The 17,069-nt window shown below is 37.1% G+C and overlaps 1 protein-coding gene across 7 annotated transcripts in view; it reads right to left on the bottom strand.

Annotated features, from left to right (window-relative positions):
* Positions 1-17,069, bottom strand: part of LOC110452759 (N-chimaerin-like) — an 88,882-nt gene that overhangs the window by 11,811 nt on the left and 60,002 nt on the right. For all 7 annotated transcript variants that reach the window (XM_021501426.1, XM_021501433.1, XM_021501427.1 and 4 more), the window contains 4 exons: positions 6,646-6,701; positions 4,868-4,899; positions 1,308-1,421; positions 571-907 (listed from right to left, as the gene is read on the bottom strand). In XM_021501426.1, the coding sequence (XP_021357101.1) occupies positions 571-907; positions 1,308-1,421; positions 4,868-4,899; positions 6,646-6,701 (539 nt within the window). The remainder of the gene's footprint in view (positions 1-570; positions 908-1,307; positions 1,422-4,867; positions 4,900-6,645; positions 6,702-17,069) is intronic.

The following is a 17,069-nucleotide window of genomic DNA, read 5'->3' as shown; positions in this document are numbered from 1 at the left end:
CGCTACCCGATCACCGTAATTTGCCAGTAATTTCACACTGTTCTGCCACAAAAGGAGAGCTTATCTGATGTAAATGAAATTGTTGTTCTTGGAATTATTTATTTCAGGACTGGGCCACGACAAAGTACATTTGCTGACGGACCATATTTAAACCTCAATAATGTTACCCCTTGGTTTGTACAAGCTCCAGTGTCTAGAGCCTTATGGTAGACTTACACAAGTTTCATACTTTAACAAATGAGTTGACTTAAAATACAAGGATTGAAACTTGCCTTAGCTAATCTCAATGGCTGATGAATTGAATCGGTCTTGTGACAAAATGTAATCAACTCCTTCACCTAATGAAATTGACAAAAGCAAGGGTCTATGCGTAAATATTACAGTGTCGTTGTCCGTATATATGTTTGACAATATATACAAGTAAATGTCATATTTCAATCAATTTGGACAGACTTCTTGAAATATTTACTGACAATTGAAATTTCCCAACTTAAATACAATATCCTGGGTCCAGGTCAGCTATTAACATGACAATGTACTATCTAATTATCCTACGGACGACAAACTCACCCCTTGAGCCTGAACAGTTGTCCCGTTTGAGCCATTACTTAGTCTATTAGGTCCATCAACATTCGAATTTCCTGAATCTGTGTGTTCTAATTTCCTGGCGACCACTGATTTCTGTGATCGCTGCAGCCGTTTCTTTTTTGCACTGTATGCCAAATACGGCGACTCCGCATAGTTCGACTCGTTCGAGAGAGATGCAATGTAATCTGCAGCTTTTGCTTCCACGTAAAAGTGGATGAGTCCGTCTGCCACTAAGTCGTGAACCGTATCAAATCGCTTCTCACCAACATAGTGCATTCCATCGTAGTACAACTTAAAGTTCTTAGTCTGACTTTCAAACCTGCAAAAGAAAACATGAAGTGTTTGATTCTTTCAGACTTGTCAAGTCTAGGTTATCTCCCTTACTATATAGAGCTAATCATCTACATAGATCTGGTACTGCAATTCTCACCATCATTACTTAATGACATCATAAAATGTTCTTTTAACAATGATTTGTCTATTTTCATTATTTTCAACTCCTTGTTTACACTTAGCAGACTTTATTATATTCAAGACAGATCTGGGGAAAGAATTTCATGCATACTTGTAGAGTCAAATATGGCAGTAAGTCTGGTGGTGAATTTATTGTATACTGGTTCTGAACTTAACCATCGTTGCCATTCAATATTCTTTATCTGGTGTTTTACACTACATGTATATCATAATGTGGATTATTGAAAGTGAAGACTTTTTTTTACCTGATTGCAAGAGTGAACGCATCAGGGGCTCGGTCACTTTTCCGAACCAGGTAACACCCATCTCCCTCACACAACAGACGCTCAGCTTCGTCACGGCTTATGTTACCCTGGTACCTGTAAACACAGTTCACAATCATTATCTCACTTTCAATATGCTACCGTTTCCAAGTTACCACATTTTCAACAGATGGTTGTTGTAAGTGACCTCCTCATGTGGACGCTAATCAAATGACCTTAGCTGCTGTTAGGCCACACAACTCAAAACAATCTCAGTTTCACATCACCATGGTAACTCTCAACAAAGGTCAAGTGACCTCCTCAAGTCATGAAAGTAGCATACTATTCTTTTTTTGGAAAACTGAAGAAATTTACCAGATTTTAAAATTGAACAATAGAACACAAGCTAAAATCGGTTAATTGACCCACTTCCCAAATTCTTTAATGATAAAGACTAATTACACACCCAACAACGACTTAACAGTTCCATCTAACCCGGTAATTTGTCTCTAAAAGCCATTAGCGTGTTACAAGTCCAAGGTATTGTCAACATTAGTGTTCTGACCTTATACACGACAGCTGATATGGCCTGATTGTGTTCAGGTTTAGTTTTCTGTTGTAATTAGCCGTTCTTACAGCATTAAACGGTGACGAAATGTTTATTGATTCACGACAAACATTTGTGTGGTGACCTTCTAAATGTACCTAATAAGTTAACATTAGCAGCCGGCTTCCGATACCTAAGTACCCTTAACTGTGATCAGCAGACATGAATCGCAACGGTAATTAATTCTGCTGAAATCTTCGGGATCTGCTGGAGGAGAAACCTTTCATTGGAAACTGTAACCACGGATTAAGTTCAAATTATACCCTTTATCCACGTAGTTCAAATTATACCCTTTGTCTACGTAGTTCAAATTATACCCTTTATCCCGGTAGTTCAAATTATACCCTTTATCCACAGAGTTCAAATTATACCCTTTGTCCACGTAGTTCAAATTATCCCCTTTGTCCACGTAGTTCAAATTATACCCTTTGTCCACGTAGTTCAAATTATACCCTTTGTCCACGTAGTTCAAATTATACCCTTTATCCCGGTAGTTCAAATTATACCCTTTATCCACGTAGTTCAACTTATACCCTTTGTCCACGTAGTTCAAATTATACCCTTTATCCCGGTAGTTCAAATTATACCCTTTATCCACTTAGTTCAAATTATACCCTTTATCCACGAAGTTCAAATTATACCCTTTATCCACGTAGTTCAAATTATCCCCTTTATCCACGTAGTTCAAATTATAGCCTTTGTCAACGTAGTTCAAATTATACCCTTTGTCACCGTAGTTCAAATTATCCCCTTTGTCCACGTAGTTCAAATTATACCCTTTATCAACGTAGATCAAATTATACCCTTTGTCAACGTAGTTCAAATTATACCCTTTGTCCACGTAGTTCAAATTATACCCTTTATCCACGTAGTTCATCTGTACAGCCAGGGTTTTAGAGGACAGATTGGCACTATCTGTACAGCCAGGGCTTTAGGGGACAGATTGGCACTATCTGTACAGACAGGGTTTTAGGGGACAAATTGGCACTATCTGTACAGACAGGGTTTTAGGGGACAGATTGACACTATCTGTACAGCCAGGGTTTTAGGGGACAGATTGACACTATCTGTAAAGTCAGGGTTTTAGAGGACAGATTGGCACTATTTGTACAGCAAGGGTTTTAGGGGACAGATTGGCACTATCTGTACAGCCAGGGTTTTAGGGGACAGATTGGCACTAACTCTACAGCCAGGGTTTTAGGACACAGATTGGCACTATCTGTACAGCCAGGGTTTTAGGGGACAGGTTGGCACTATCTGTACAGCCAGTGTTGTAGGGGACAGGTTGGCACTATCTGTACAGCCAGGGTTTTAGGGGACAGATTGACACTATCTGTACAGCCAGGGTTTTAGGGGACAAATTGGCACTATCTGTACAGCCAGGGTTTTAGGGGACAGATTGACACTATCTGTACAGCCAGGGTTTTAGGGGACAGATTGGCACTATCTGTATAGCCAGGGTTTTATGGGACAGATTGGCACTATCTGTACAGCCAGGGTTTTAGGGGACAAAGCTATCCCTGCTATCCAGCAGTCTCGTAATTAAGACACCTTTTATGGGTACCTGTTCTAAAGTGACTGGATTATCCAGACTCAATTGTATCGTAAGTAAAAGTCTCTGTCAAATGTTTTATTCCGTTCAGTTTATTGAAAACAAATGCCTTTTCTGGAAATCAAATAATTTTCTCAACTTTTCAATCTTTGTAATCTAGCGGCTGGTAGAATGGTCAAGAGATGTGTCTGATTTGTAGCCTCAGGGTAATTAGTTCAATCTGAGCCCAGACAGTAGCCCGACCATGATATTGAGTATGTCCTGTTTACATTAAACTACTTATTACCTTGTTTTAAGGCTGAGGAGCAAATAACTCTGTCTGACATTTATTGGTCAGACCAGTCATCAAATTGTAGTGAAACCACCACAGACTCTGGCTTCTGAGGACCAGTTTACCACATTTACCCAACTAAACACTCCTGTAAACTAAACAAGTATCTGGTTTACTTACATACTCCATCTTCTAAGGGACAATTTTACCACATTTACCCAACTAAACACTGGTAAACTCAACAAGTATCTGGTTTTCTTATAGACTCTGTCTTCTGAGGACAATTTTACCACATTTACCCATATAAACACCCTTTAAACTCAACAAGTGTCTGGTTTACTTGCCAATTCTCTGAACTTATGAGGACAATTTTACCACATTTACCCATCTGAACACTCCGGTAAACTCAACAAGTGTCTGGTTTACCAACAGACTCTGACTTCTGAGGACCAGTTTACACATTTACCAAACATATCTCTTGTGTTAACTCAACAAATATCTTGTTTACATTGTTTAGCATGACCACCACAGACTTCTGAAGGCCAATTTACCAATATCACTCCCACGGAGAAAGCCAATAATTCAGGTGAGAGAAACAGACACAGCGCATCTGGTTTTGGATAACAGTGTAATAATGTTATCACTGGTTACCAAAGCTGATCAGCGAACATCACCTACACAATCGATACATGTCTGGAGTCGACTCCCTTGGGGGGGGGGGGGGGGGGGGGTCATCTTCCTCAACCAGAACCCTTCACGCTCAGCAAACAAAGATATTCTTGGAAATCAATGTGCTAGACTGCTTGACTTTATTTTCCAAATGTCTTACCACTTCAAAATAAATCTATTGTGTTTATCCTCTTCAGACACACCACGTCAAGTATCCTTAGGATATAAAGGTTTCCACTAAACCTCCTCCATACATACATGTTGAGGTGCTCTAGATCTTAAGCCAGTGATTATCACTAACACTATAAGATCATTGTTTTGTATACCTATAAACAAAGGGGTAGAACAAAAGTAATCAAAGTTATAAACTGTTCCTTCCTTTAATTCTTTATTAAGGTCAGATGTTGGATGCATATACTTAACCCAAGAGTAATTTTGAATCACAAAGAAAGGAGAATACTTACTCTTTTCCATAAAATGGTGGTTTGTTGGGTACCTAAAATGTAAAAAAAAAAAAACAACAGTAATTTAGTTCAGTCAAATAACCTCATTAATTAACCCATTCACCCCTTAAGTCCCATTTGAACCTTACCAAACCATAGTCCAGTTTAAATATGCAGGGATGAATAAGCTCAAATCTACGAAAGTTGAACATGCAAACAAAAGTTAAGGTCTACCAAATGATACACCTATAACTACATGTATACAGCTAATCTTCGACTACCATTTCTCTGAAACAAGATTTTATTGCTACAAGTTCTCCCTGGTATTGACAGTAATTAACTCTCTGTATTACGAGGGAACAGAACTGTTGAAAAGGCAGTGATTTCCCCAGTGAAACATCGTATATCAGGTTTGGTGGGTTTTTTGGTGTGTAGATGTCATTACATAACACCAATCTATGACAGTAATATACTACGGCACTGTCTGGCTGGCTGGCTCTTCCAGGCTGGCATCGTCTAAAACGTCGCTTCTCATATACTTTTTCTCTCCGGATTCAGCCACGTTTTAGATATGCATGTCACATGGTAAGGGGGCATGTGTACTTCCGTTATAAACAGAAAATTTGAGAGTTGCACAAAACAACTCGCAAAAAATAAGGCATACTGTTCAAGTCTGAAAGTCTTAAACAACAGGGTGCTAGTCATCAGATATCCCTTCCTTACAGAATATGAAAATTCAGTTCAAATACCAATGTTTTACTTCGACAAATTTGGTTTTCTACTGATTTAAGTTTACACCAGAATTTACATGCCCCCTGTTCAAACAGTTGAACCGGTCGGACCACAGTTGTTCGTTTATCAAATAAGGTCGGACCCAGTAATATGATGCTGCTTTCAGGTAGCCTTGACAAAGCCTTGCAAGGTCTGCATACACATTTGCAGGTCCACCAGGATTTATACCCAAAATTGTTATATTCAAAAACGGACAAACCGGTTGTCCCGCATAAACCAACAGGCCCCTGCTTATACTCATTCACGTTATATCCTTTTTCATTCAGTAACTTCTACGGAATAACATAAAAGACCAGCATTGTTCGATTGATTACAGAAAGAGATATTCTTTTTAAGAACATTTGAGCCATCTGCCCATTTGGAAATTTTCAATCAGATCCCCTTAAATCAGTAGATGGGCAGGTCCTGCCAGTTCATGATTATGTTTAGGACAAGGAGAGTTTCTGCAAGGGAAGTAACTGCAGTTAAAGTCTTTTACACTGGGTTACAAATGATGGGGGCAAATAAATGCAAACTGAGAAATGAGTTTGGTACTTCATATACAATCGTAACATATCAACTCATACTGCTCTATGTCAGAGGTTCCCTGCTTAAAGATGACTGGATGAACACAAACAAGTTTTTATAAAAGCAAACTGTCGGCACTTTCCTGATGAAGTCGCAATTAAATTATTCTACATAACCTCTGTTAACTTCCTTAAACAACCTGGCTTCAGAAGTTTACAATCATGCTCTAATCAGAAAGTGTAATCTGAACTTGAAGGATACATAATTTTGACCTGGTGTAAAATGTAAACAGGAAATAAATGAAAATTGATCCGATATTTATTTAGATGCTTTCAACGTTCCTGTTTGTTCAAATGTCATGAACGATTGTTAAATTTGAGAAGAATTGCAGATTTGGGACCAGGAACCTCTGAACTTTTATATGTTTCCTGTAAAATGCCTTTAGTTTGACCTGGCAATTTATTGGACTTTTTCAATCGTTAAACAACTGTACCACTTACCTCATACTGACAAATGATCCTTCTTGGCTTGGGTGCTTGTAACTGCAGTGTGTATACTGTGAAAGACAGAAATGGACAAAATATTACAGCTTATTTTATAATTATATTATTATTAACTGACTGAAGATCTAGAGTGTCACTTATACTGCCAAACTTATAGTAAGAAATCACCCTTGGGAAGTCCCAAGAAGTGTTTTCTAAACACAGGTGGTCTCTTAACACAGGTGGTCTCTTATCACAGGGGGTCTCTTAACATGGGTGGTCTCTTATCACAGGTGGTCTCTTATTACAGGTGGTCTCTTATCACAGGTTCAGATAACAATAAAATCACAACAATGGTAAACATTTAAAGTGGTTTCTTAACACAGGTGGTCCCCTAATAGAGGTGATCACATGATCCGATTTGACGGTATAATATATCCTATATAATATATTTCTAAATAAAAAAATTATGTAACATTAACTATAAAGATAATTCAGATCAAGCTAATATTATAGTGTGATCTTACTGAAATGCCATAGACATTATCAACCTTTTGTCAAAAGAATAATTGTTTAACAAAAAATAACATAGCTTTGATGGGGGGGTAAGGGTTTAACATCCTAGTAACAGCTAAGATCATATGAAGACAACTTTCCTCAAATGATAAATTGATTAGGTTGACAAGACATATTTGAAGAGTTTTCTATATGATCCACAAATGGTTAAAGAGGTCAAGGAGACTTTAAATGGAGCCCAGAATTAGATATAGGACAGACATAACGAAAGGTGGTAAGATTTCTGAAAGTTAAACGGAAACAATAAATCACTTTAATAAAGATATTAGATTCATGGCGTGATAAATCTTATATGTATATGGTTGGTATCAATTCAATTGTCAGGTCTGAGCTCCAGGCTGTCTCCACTGATGTAACAGAAAATTTAAAAAAAAATATACAAAATCAAATGTAATTTCCAATGATCACTCTGTAAATCAAATTCTAAAATGGAAATCTGCTTCAGACAATTTCATAAAGTTTAATTTTGAAGTCTAGAATGATCGGCTCTTATTTTTCAAACACAACTTACTGGTAAAATTCGGTCACTGAATTCATTATCAGAAATGTCAAATACAATAAATGTTCAACAATGTAGGAGGACTTAAACAAGAGGCCCATGGGCCTGAACGGTCATCTGACTACAAAGACTGAGCAGGGAGAATGGTCACTTTTCAACTTTCAATGAAATATTCTCAATCCCACTGGTGGAAGTTGAGAAGAAATTAAAAATTTGTTTTTCAAGATGGCGGCCATGGCCATCTTGGATTTTGGACCGACCCGAAAAATAATAACATTGGTCAGGACCATCTCAGGATCATTTCAGGCAAGTTTCAGCTCAATCCCACTGGTGGAACCTGAGAAGAAAGTTTAAAATGTTGAATGTTTACGGACGGTGCACAGCGGACAAAGACGGACGAAGTACGATGGCTATTTACTTAGTTTATTTATACCTTATGTAGATATATTATATAACATCTATCAATCTTATATTGACATGAAAATAGTTACATGAAATGTATGGTATATACACTCAAAATAGATTTATAACTATATGAAATTTATGGTAGTATACACTCAAGTAGATTTATAGCTATATGAAATTTATGATAGTATACACTCAAATCGATTTATAACTATATGAAATGTATGGTATATACACTCAACATAGATTTATAACTATATGAAAATTATGGTAGTATACACCCAAATAGATTTATAACGATATGAAATTTATGGTAGTGTACACTCAAATAGATTTATCACTATATGAAATTTATGATAGTATACACTCAAATCGATTTATAACTATATGAAATGTATGGTATATACCCTCAAAATAGATTTATACCTATATGAAATTTATGATAGTATACACTCAAATCGATTTATAACTATATGAAATTTATGGTAGTATACACTCAAATAGATTTATAACTATATGAAATTGAAATATATAGATAAAATAACATTACGATTTCCGACATTTACCGTACATACTACAGTAGTTGCAGGTGGTGTTTACATTTCTCAATTTCAAATTTTGATAGATAACCATAATGTTTTCGGTGTTAACGATGATATGTAATCACTATTGCCAGCCACCTGCCACGTGCACCTAGGGCTCCATAAAACCAAGGAGGTGGCTCAGTGGCTAGTGTACACGTCTACTGATCCAAGGTTTACTGTGAGATTGGTCACAGAATCCTCCATGTGTCTATCTCTGAAACTATTAGCACTATAAAAAGATTGGGGGACCGTGGAGAAGGGGGAGGAACCTGTACTAGCTAGCTGATAAAATACCCATGTGCATATAATACACACTTACTGTCTGTAGTTATATTCCTAGGGCAAATACAGTACCCCTCACTACTTAGCCATGTATCATACTTTAGACTTTTAGTTAAGTTGAACAAATATGTAAAAAAAAAAAAATCAGAAGATATTTTTGAAAACACAGAGGAAGGAAGAAAAAATATCAGAAACTGCGTCATATGTCAATATATCTCATGATATTTTTATTCCGTAATTTCAATTACATCAAAAGTGTGCGGGATTTACATGACTCCATATCCAGCATTTCAGGTGACCAGATGATAGTAGGAGATCCTATGGCGTGTTGTAATTGATGTACCAGGTAGTTGTTTACAAAACACACAGCCTAAAGGCTGATAACAGTGTGTACCTACACCTCTGCTGTACCCACCTGGCTCCCAAACCATGATCAGTGGTTCTACTCCCTCTCATTTGAGGTCTTCTACAAATCACAAGATAGGCTAGCGCTATATACCCTGCTGAGGTTCCCTTTTGCATTTTCGATTTTTTTTTTCACAAGTTTTTATGAATATTTTCTTATACAATGTTTTTGCTTTATTTGCTAATATAAAATAAATTATAATCTTTTGCATTTCTTTTTTATATAACTGCAAGAAAACTGCTTGTAATTCAGAATTTCTAGTTGTTAGTTGAAACATTTTTTTTTCCAAAATTTCATTCAAAATTTCTTCCAAGTCTTGCAATGTTTCTAATCAATACTCGATTCAGCTATAATGACACAAACCAGTGGAAAATACAATACTCCCTAGCTGGTCCACATTGTCACAAAACAGTAATTCTATAACACTGGATAAAAGATCTGTCACTGAAGTCAGAGCTCTACAGTAATCTCATACTTAAAGTACAAGCCTCGGGCAAATTTAGCAAAAAGAAAATGTATGAGCTTGACCTACATTTTTGTAATAAGTATTTTAAATCTTCATCGAAGTTTTGACATAAATTCTTTTAGCCCCAGGCACCTTGAAAAAATAACTGCTAGTCAAGAACAATACCTTCTGATATATCGCACTGTGTATAATACACAAACACTAAACCCAAAGTTGATACATGTACAATGGCAACAGAAACTAAAAGAAACACCAAAATTAAAGTTGTCCACATAACTGAAAAGTCAGAGGTGAAACCAGGCCCTCTGGGAGGGGAAGATATTCTATGTCACATGAGGAATGTGCCACAATATCTCCTGTCAAAATCCAGGAAAGGTCACCCTTGACCTTCAACCTTGACCTTCATCACTGACCTATAACACAGTGGTGAAGACTTCCAATCCTGGCAGACATTGAATTATTGAAAAGGTCATGATCAGGTCAAATTGAAGATAACTCCAAGGGCACACAAATGCAGAGCTGATTTCAAACCCATCGCCTTCCAAACTGTACACAGATGATCTAACAGCCCAGCTACAAATTTAATAATTACCCAGTAAATTTCAAGACACTTATAGCTGTATATGATCAGACCATTATTGACCTATCAGACTCACAGGGTATGCACAAATTAATAGATGAAAATCCAGTGTACATAAGTTAATGACTTAATTCAAGACTGAAAAACATTTCTTTTTGTATGTTGACTTCTCTCTGGTAATTCACATGTAAGGATCAGCAATTAAAATCAATGTTTGACATACAAGGGGTAAGGCTTGGTATTTGTCTGCAATGAGATCTTTTCTTCTCATGACTGAAAAGTTCACAATTTCTTCCCTGCTGTAGAAATGGACACCAGGCTGGGAAGTGATCCTACAAAAATCCGTTGTCAGTGATCCTACAAAAATCTGTTGTCTTCCAAGGCAAATATTTAAATTAAGCCATGTGCCCCGAGATTTGTATTCTATACCACAGATGCTATATAATGTACTGTGTTCCTACTCTATGGTAAGGGCCACTAGACTTGGTAAAGGAGATCAGCTCCAGGTCTACTCTAGAAAAGGCCATGCACGCTTTGAAATGGAACTGTGCTCCCAACTCTAGAGAATTACAATGTATCATTCATTCTAGGATTCATCGGTGATACTAGGAGCCAAAAAGAGAATGGAGATATTCTCCAACTGATGGGCCTCTAGACTTAGCTCTAACTCCATAGGTTAATAAAGGCATGGCTTGGAGTCTGGTATGATGCACCATTAAAGGTTTGGTAATGGTGGAAAGTTCTGCCCTTTAGGACAGGCCCCTACAACAGGAAATCTTGGCTCTGCATGGCTCTGTATCTGGGAAGAAGTTTTGGCTCTGTCAGCCCACACATCAGCCCTGTGTGGTAGATCTTTGACTCAACAGAGTGCTATACATGGGACAACTAAATTAATGGAAAGATTCTATATTTTATTTATTTTTTACAAGACATGAAATGCCTTTCTATATACGAATTCCTTTACAATTCATTCAATATTGATCCACAACATGACAAAGTATGCAGAAAGCCATCTCAAGTAACCCTACACAGCCTCACAAATATGCAGAATGCAAATTTAAATATTCACAATAAATCTACACTAAACCCTGAGGGTGAATATCGGACCAACAGAAAACCTATACTTCCTTGTGCCAGATACTGTAATGATTATTCAAGACTTGTGATTCTAAAACCAAATAGATATTGTGTAGGTTCTTTGGAGATGGTGATACATATCCTTTGCAGAATGATATAAACATTTATTTTTATTTTTCGGCTGAACATTTTTATCAATACGAAAACGGTGACGGAGTGTTAACAGGACCAGTCTAGATAGCTACCAGTGATCAGGTAGCCACTATGGTAACTGGTAGATTGTCCGTCTAGAGCTCGGATAGTGGGTTCAAATCCCAGTCTTTCCATCTCCTGTTACACGGGTGCCTGCAAGATGACTCTTGTTTCAAGCAGTACGTTGTGCTAGGTAACCTGGATGTAAATAATGTCCTCTTGAAAAAGGCAAAAGGTGTAGCTGAACTGGACAGGATCACTAATGGTTACCAGGTAGCGGAGTTAGTTTAAACATCTGTCTAGAGTTAGGATGTCTGGGGTTCAAATCCTTTACCCTTACCCTGTCACAGGGGTATCATACAGAGCCCTTATCCATGTTTTAGTTTACCACCTGTTATATTCAATGCTTTGACTAGTCATTTTTTTAAATTCTATAAATGACTCTTTTTTTCATATGGCTGTATGGAATCGTGTCTATACATGTGAAGTTTCCATAGAATTGTGGTCCATAGAATTACGTAGAATTGTGGTGCGTAGAATAACGTAGAATTGTGGTCTGTAGAATTACGAGAGTTAGCAGGAAGTGTGGGATGTTGAGAAGAAGGTGCCAGCAGCTCTAGTTGTGATTACACCACCTTGTTTGTTATGATGATACACATAACAGATAAAAACAGTAGATCTCATTATCACACACTGGGAACTCATACAGGAGAATATCTATACACAGTTAAAACAGTATTATCACAAGCCTGGAGCTCGTATCGAGATATATGTATATATATTTACAAAATTACTATATAGAGGTGCCACAAACAGTTAAAGTTTAACTGTGATCTGAGTTAGAGTTGTCTCCCTTAAGGATAAGCTAGCAGTAAAGCACTACACCTGTGATATGTGTTAAAGTTACCTCCCTTATATCACACCTGTGATTTGTGTAAGTTACTTCCCTTACACATTATACCTGTTATTTGTGAGAGGGCTATCTCCCTTATACATATCTGTGTAAGGACTATCTGATAATCTCCTTTATACATTATACCTGTAATTTGTTTCAGAGTTACCTCCCTTAAACATTATACATGTGATTTGTGGTAACCTCCCTTAAACATTATACATGTGATTTGTGGTAGAGTCAACCCAACTCCTTTATATACATTATAAATGGATTTGTGTCAGAGTTAACTCCCTTAAATATTTTACCCGTTATTTGTGATAGAGTTACCTCCCTTTCACATTATACCTGTGATTTGTGGTAGAGTCAACTTCTTTATACATTATACATTTAGCACGGTAGTCTAGTGGAAGGACGCCGGGCTCGTGAATGAAGGGTTGCGGGTTTGAGTCACGGCACGTGCACAGTACTGTGCCGTGACGGATCCAGCGGGTTTTTTTGGGCTTCAGGAAACCTCCCCAGCCTGAGAATTTTCTTTAAAAATCATGTATTTTCACCATTTTCCCCAAGTTCCCCCCACATGGAAACCTGCCCCCCTGGAAATTTGGAACCCCCCCCCCCCAAATAAGTCTCTGGATCCGCCACTGCTGTGTTGTATCTTTGAACAAGATACTTTACTCCGCTTGTTCCAGTCTACTCAGCTGTAAAGGAGTATGTGGTTGCATTTGGGCAGTGCTAGAATTGTTTAATGCTAGCTGTGAGCGCCGAAATGGCAGCACTGGATTTATGCTCCCCAGGGAGTTGAGAAAGATATTGGCTGGTTGGGATGGCCCCATAACCAAGGATAATAATTTGTGAACCGCTTGGAGACGACCTACTGATAAAGCGGTATATATACGAACCTCAAATGATTATTATTATTATTATACCTCTGATTTAGGCTATAGTCATCTCCCTTTAATATTATACCTGTGATTTGTGGTAGAGTTACCTCCCTTAAGCATTATACCTGTGATTTGTGGTAGAGTTAAATCCTTTATACATTATACATTATACATGGATTCGTGTCAGACTTAACTCCCTTTAATATTGTACGAATTCCATTATACATGTGATTTGTGGTAGAGTTAACTCCTTTATACATTATACCTGTGATTTGTGTTAGAGTCAACTCCCTTTAGCATTATACCTGTGATTTGTGTTAGAGTCAACTCCCTTTAGCATTATACCTGTGATTTGTGGCAGAGTTAACTCCCTTCAATATTATACCCGTCATTTACGCTAGATCCAATGCAACTCCCTTTAATATTAAACCTGTGATTTGTGTTAGAGTTATTTCCCTTAAACTGTAAGCCATGCTTGTGCCATTTGGCAGAGCATGACCTTAGACTATAACCAACTATTATCTTTGGTACCTTTATGTTCCATACAGATTTGTGTTACTGTACAAGTACACTGTTACACATTCTTATTTGCCACAAGCTTGAACTAGAAAAGAGTTGACAAGAACATGGCGTCTGTTCCTGACAAACCTACAATTATGCATGATTTAAGTTTTGATTTTTATTTTATCAGTGAATGATGTAAACATGCATACTGTGTAAAATATTCTTTGAAGTAAATAATAAATAAAAGCAAAATGAAATGAAAAAGCCGAAAAATGAATTACAAGTATTGAAACAGTTCCTAAACCCTAAGATGTTTATCCATGTGTTTGTGATGATAATATTCTAGACAGAATTATGTCTATGAGAGAAAAGTGGTGACAATAACTCTCAAGCTTGCTGTGTAAGACTTTTGTCTACAAGAGACGACAGGAAAACATTTCAGTATAAATCTACATAGCATATAGTAAAATAGGCCCAAATTTACTTTCTCTGATTCTATTTCTAAAAGAACTGCCCCCCCTCAGTCTACAGCCATTAATAACTGGGATTTCTGAGGTTATACATTCTACAAGCACATCGGCTGACCTCCTGTGCCATTTATTATTGATAACAAGGGCACATAACTCCTGTCAGTTTGGATTTAGTACAGCTCCAGATGTGCCCGGGATGGAGCAGACAGGACCAGGGAATCCTATCCTACCCCAGCCGCTCCACCTGCTCCACATATGCAGCTTTTCTGTACTTGACACTAATACACCAGTCTTCATTCAAATAAAGTTCTATAATAAAACCTCCACATCATGGTTACAGTAAATACCCAAGTCAAAGTGGAAGGCAGTTCCTTAATTAGCAGCTCTTTCGTTAGCCTTAACAGTTAGGTTGTGGCTATCTACTAGTATCTTGCAAACCTTAGGTATATAAAGGGTTTAATGTCAATAAGTTAAGTTTCTAAGATTTGTTTTTCTTTTGGTTAACAAAGAAAAATTAAAACAACCTGACCAAAAAAACCACTTATAATTAGGAGATATTTGACTGCCATTTCTTTCTTTGAATATTTTGGTTAACAAAGAAAAAATAACACCTATACATTTCTGTAAAATTGAAATGCAACTGACCCTATATAAAGCTATGAATCATCTGACTTCAAGTGTTAAAACTTAAACATTTTAGACCAAAATTGTAAATCAGTGTATGATTTATATTTATTTAATGAAATGCAACACTAATGACTTTCTTTCCAGTAAATAATGGACTTCAAACATAAAAGTCTTTATTCTAGTGTACATGTACGTAATCCGAATATTTTAAACAATGTTCTATTTAGCAGACTCTTTCCAAATATTTTTTACTGGTTTTCAAGTTTTTACAGAAGTACAAGCCAGCTATACTGCAGTCTGCAAATCCTATTTGTCATATTGGACCGTTCCATATCACCAGTGCAATTAAGTCAGTCTATCTTGGGTGACTAGGGATGAAGGGAAATAGCCGTCACACAGTGGTGAAAATAGAACTTTGTATCTGGCTAGGAATAGTTGTGGGTTGGGAAATTCTATTAAAACAAGTAATTGGAAAGTGCCGAAGTGACACGAAAAAGCTTTTCATGTAATTTGAAAATTTGAAACAGGTGTCGTTCGTCTCGACAGACGATATATGGAAATGAACTTAACAGATATACAAGAAAAACATGCAAGCTGCAAGACTTCTTTTTGATGCCATACAAGCGTGAATATTCTCGATAGAAAGTTGAGATCATCTATATGCACTTGAGAAATGATTGGAGTGCCATGCCAATTGATGTGTACAAATAATCCAGATAGACAGCGAATGGAGTACGTTCTTCATCGATCAGACTGGAGATATCACAATACATGTATATCACAATATAACCATCCAAATATTTTTTCTATTCCTTTTGTTTTTCTAAAAACATTTTCCATTATTTTCCAGAATTAACTCATTCACCCCTGAAAACACATTTTAACCCTTCCAATTCAGAGGTTGTAATAGTTCATTATGAAATTTCAGGGGTGAATGAGTTTTAAAAATATAACTATGATAGAAATTGATCAAGGACAGTCTGAAAAACATTTCTCGTATTTCTTTCGATTAAAGCCAATAATACATGCTAAGAGCAAGCTCAAAAACCTTCTCCTTGTCGGAAACTTTAATGTGAAGAATTCATTACAGGGCACTTTCCACATTCTGGGTTTCTGACTTCATTGTTCCTTCAAACACCTCACTTTGTCACACTTAACAAATAAAACGGCACCCTTTGATATTTAGTTTTGTCTGAAAAACGTGAAATCTTCCGATTCATCTAAAGTGTTCTCTAGTCTCCTGCTCTGTTTGGATACTTGTAAATCACTAACATGGAATGTGCATTCCCACCAATTAACGGATGACGACTTTCAATTATCACTTCACTCCCCTTCACGGTGCAGAAATGCACAGGCAGTAAATCCTCCAAAACTCTGCTAGCCGGATCTCTTTCACGTAGCGAAACTTAGAAAACCGTAATGTATCTGAATAGGGAAATGTCTAAGGAATCCAGTAACTGTTTCCAGTCTCAGAATAATTTTGATAGACATGCCATGTTGCCCAATATTACTTAAGAAAACATGATTTAGCCTGGGTATTCTTCATGTACAATGCATGTCGGAGAAATTCCAGACAAAAAAAACTCAGTGCGTGTGTCCACCATGATAAACAAGAGGCCCAATGGGCCTGCATCGCTCACCTGTTATTAATCTAACACTTGTAATCTTAAGATTTCATAAGAACCTATTAAAAGATTTAAACATATGATGCCTCTGACCATGATTGTCGAACAAGGACATTAGGTTGAAAGTGGATCAAGGTCATTCATTTGAACTAACATGGTAATCCTTCATCCCAGCATGCTACAGGCCCAATTTCAGTACCCTGGCCCTTTTGCTTATTGAAAAGAAGTCGCTTGAAGATTTTACGACATTTGACCCCTGTGACCTTGAAAGTTGGTCAAGGTCATTCAGTTGAACAAACTTGATAGTCCTTCATCCCAGCATGCTACAGGCCCAATATCAGTACCCTGGGCCTTTTGGTTATTGAGAAGAAGT

Source organism: Mizuhopecten yessoensis, unplaced genomic scaffold (assembly GCF_002113885.1).
Source record: "Mizuhopecten yessoensis strain PY_sf001 unplaced genomic scaffold, ASM211388v2 scaffold6863, whole genome shotgun sequence".
NCBI lineage: Eukaryota > Metazoa > Mollusca > Bivalvia > Pectinida > Pectinidae > Mizuhopecten > Mizuhopecten yessoensis.
The sequence above is the reverse complement of the archived record's forward strand: the minus strand, read 5'-3'. Positions and strand labels throughout refer to the sequence as shown.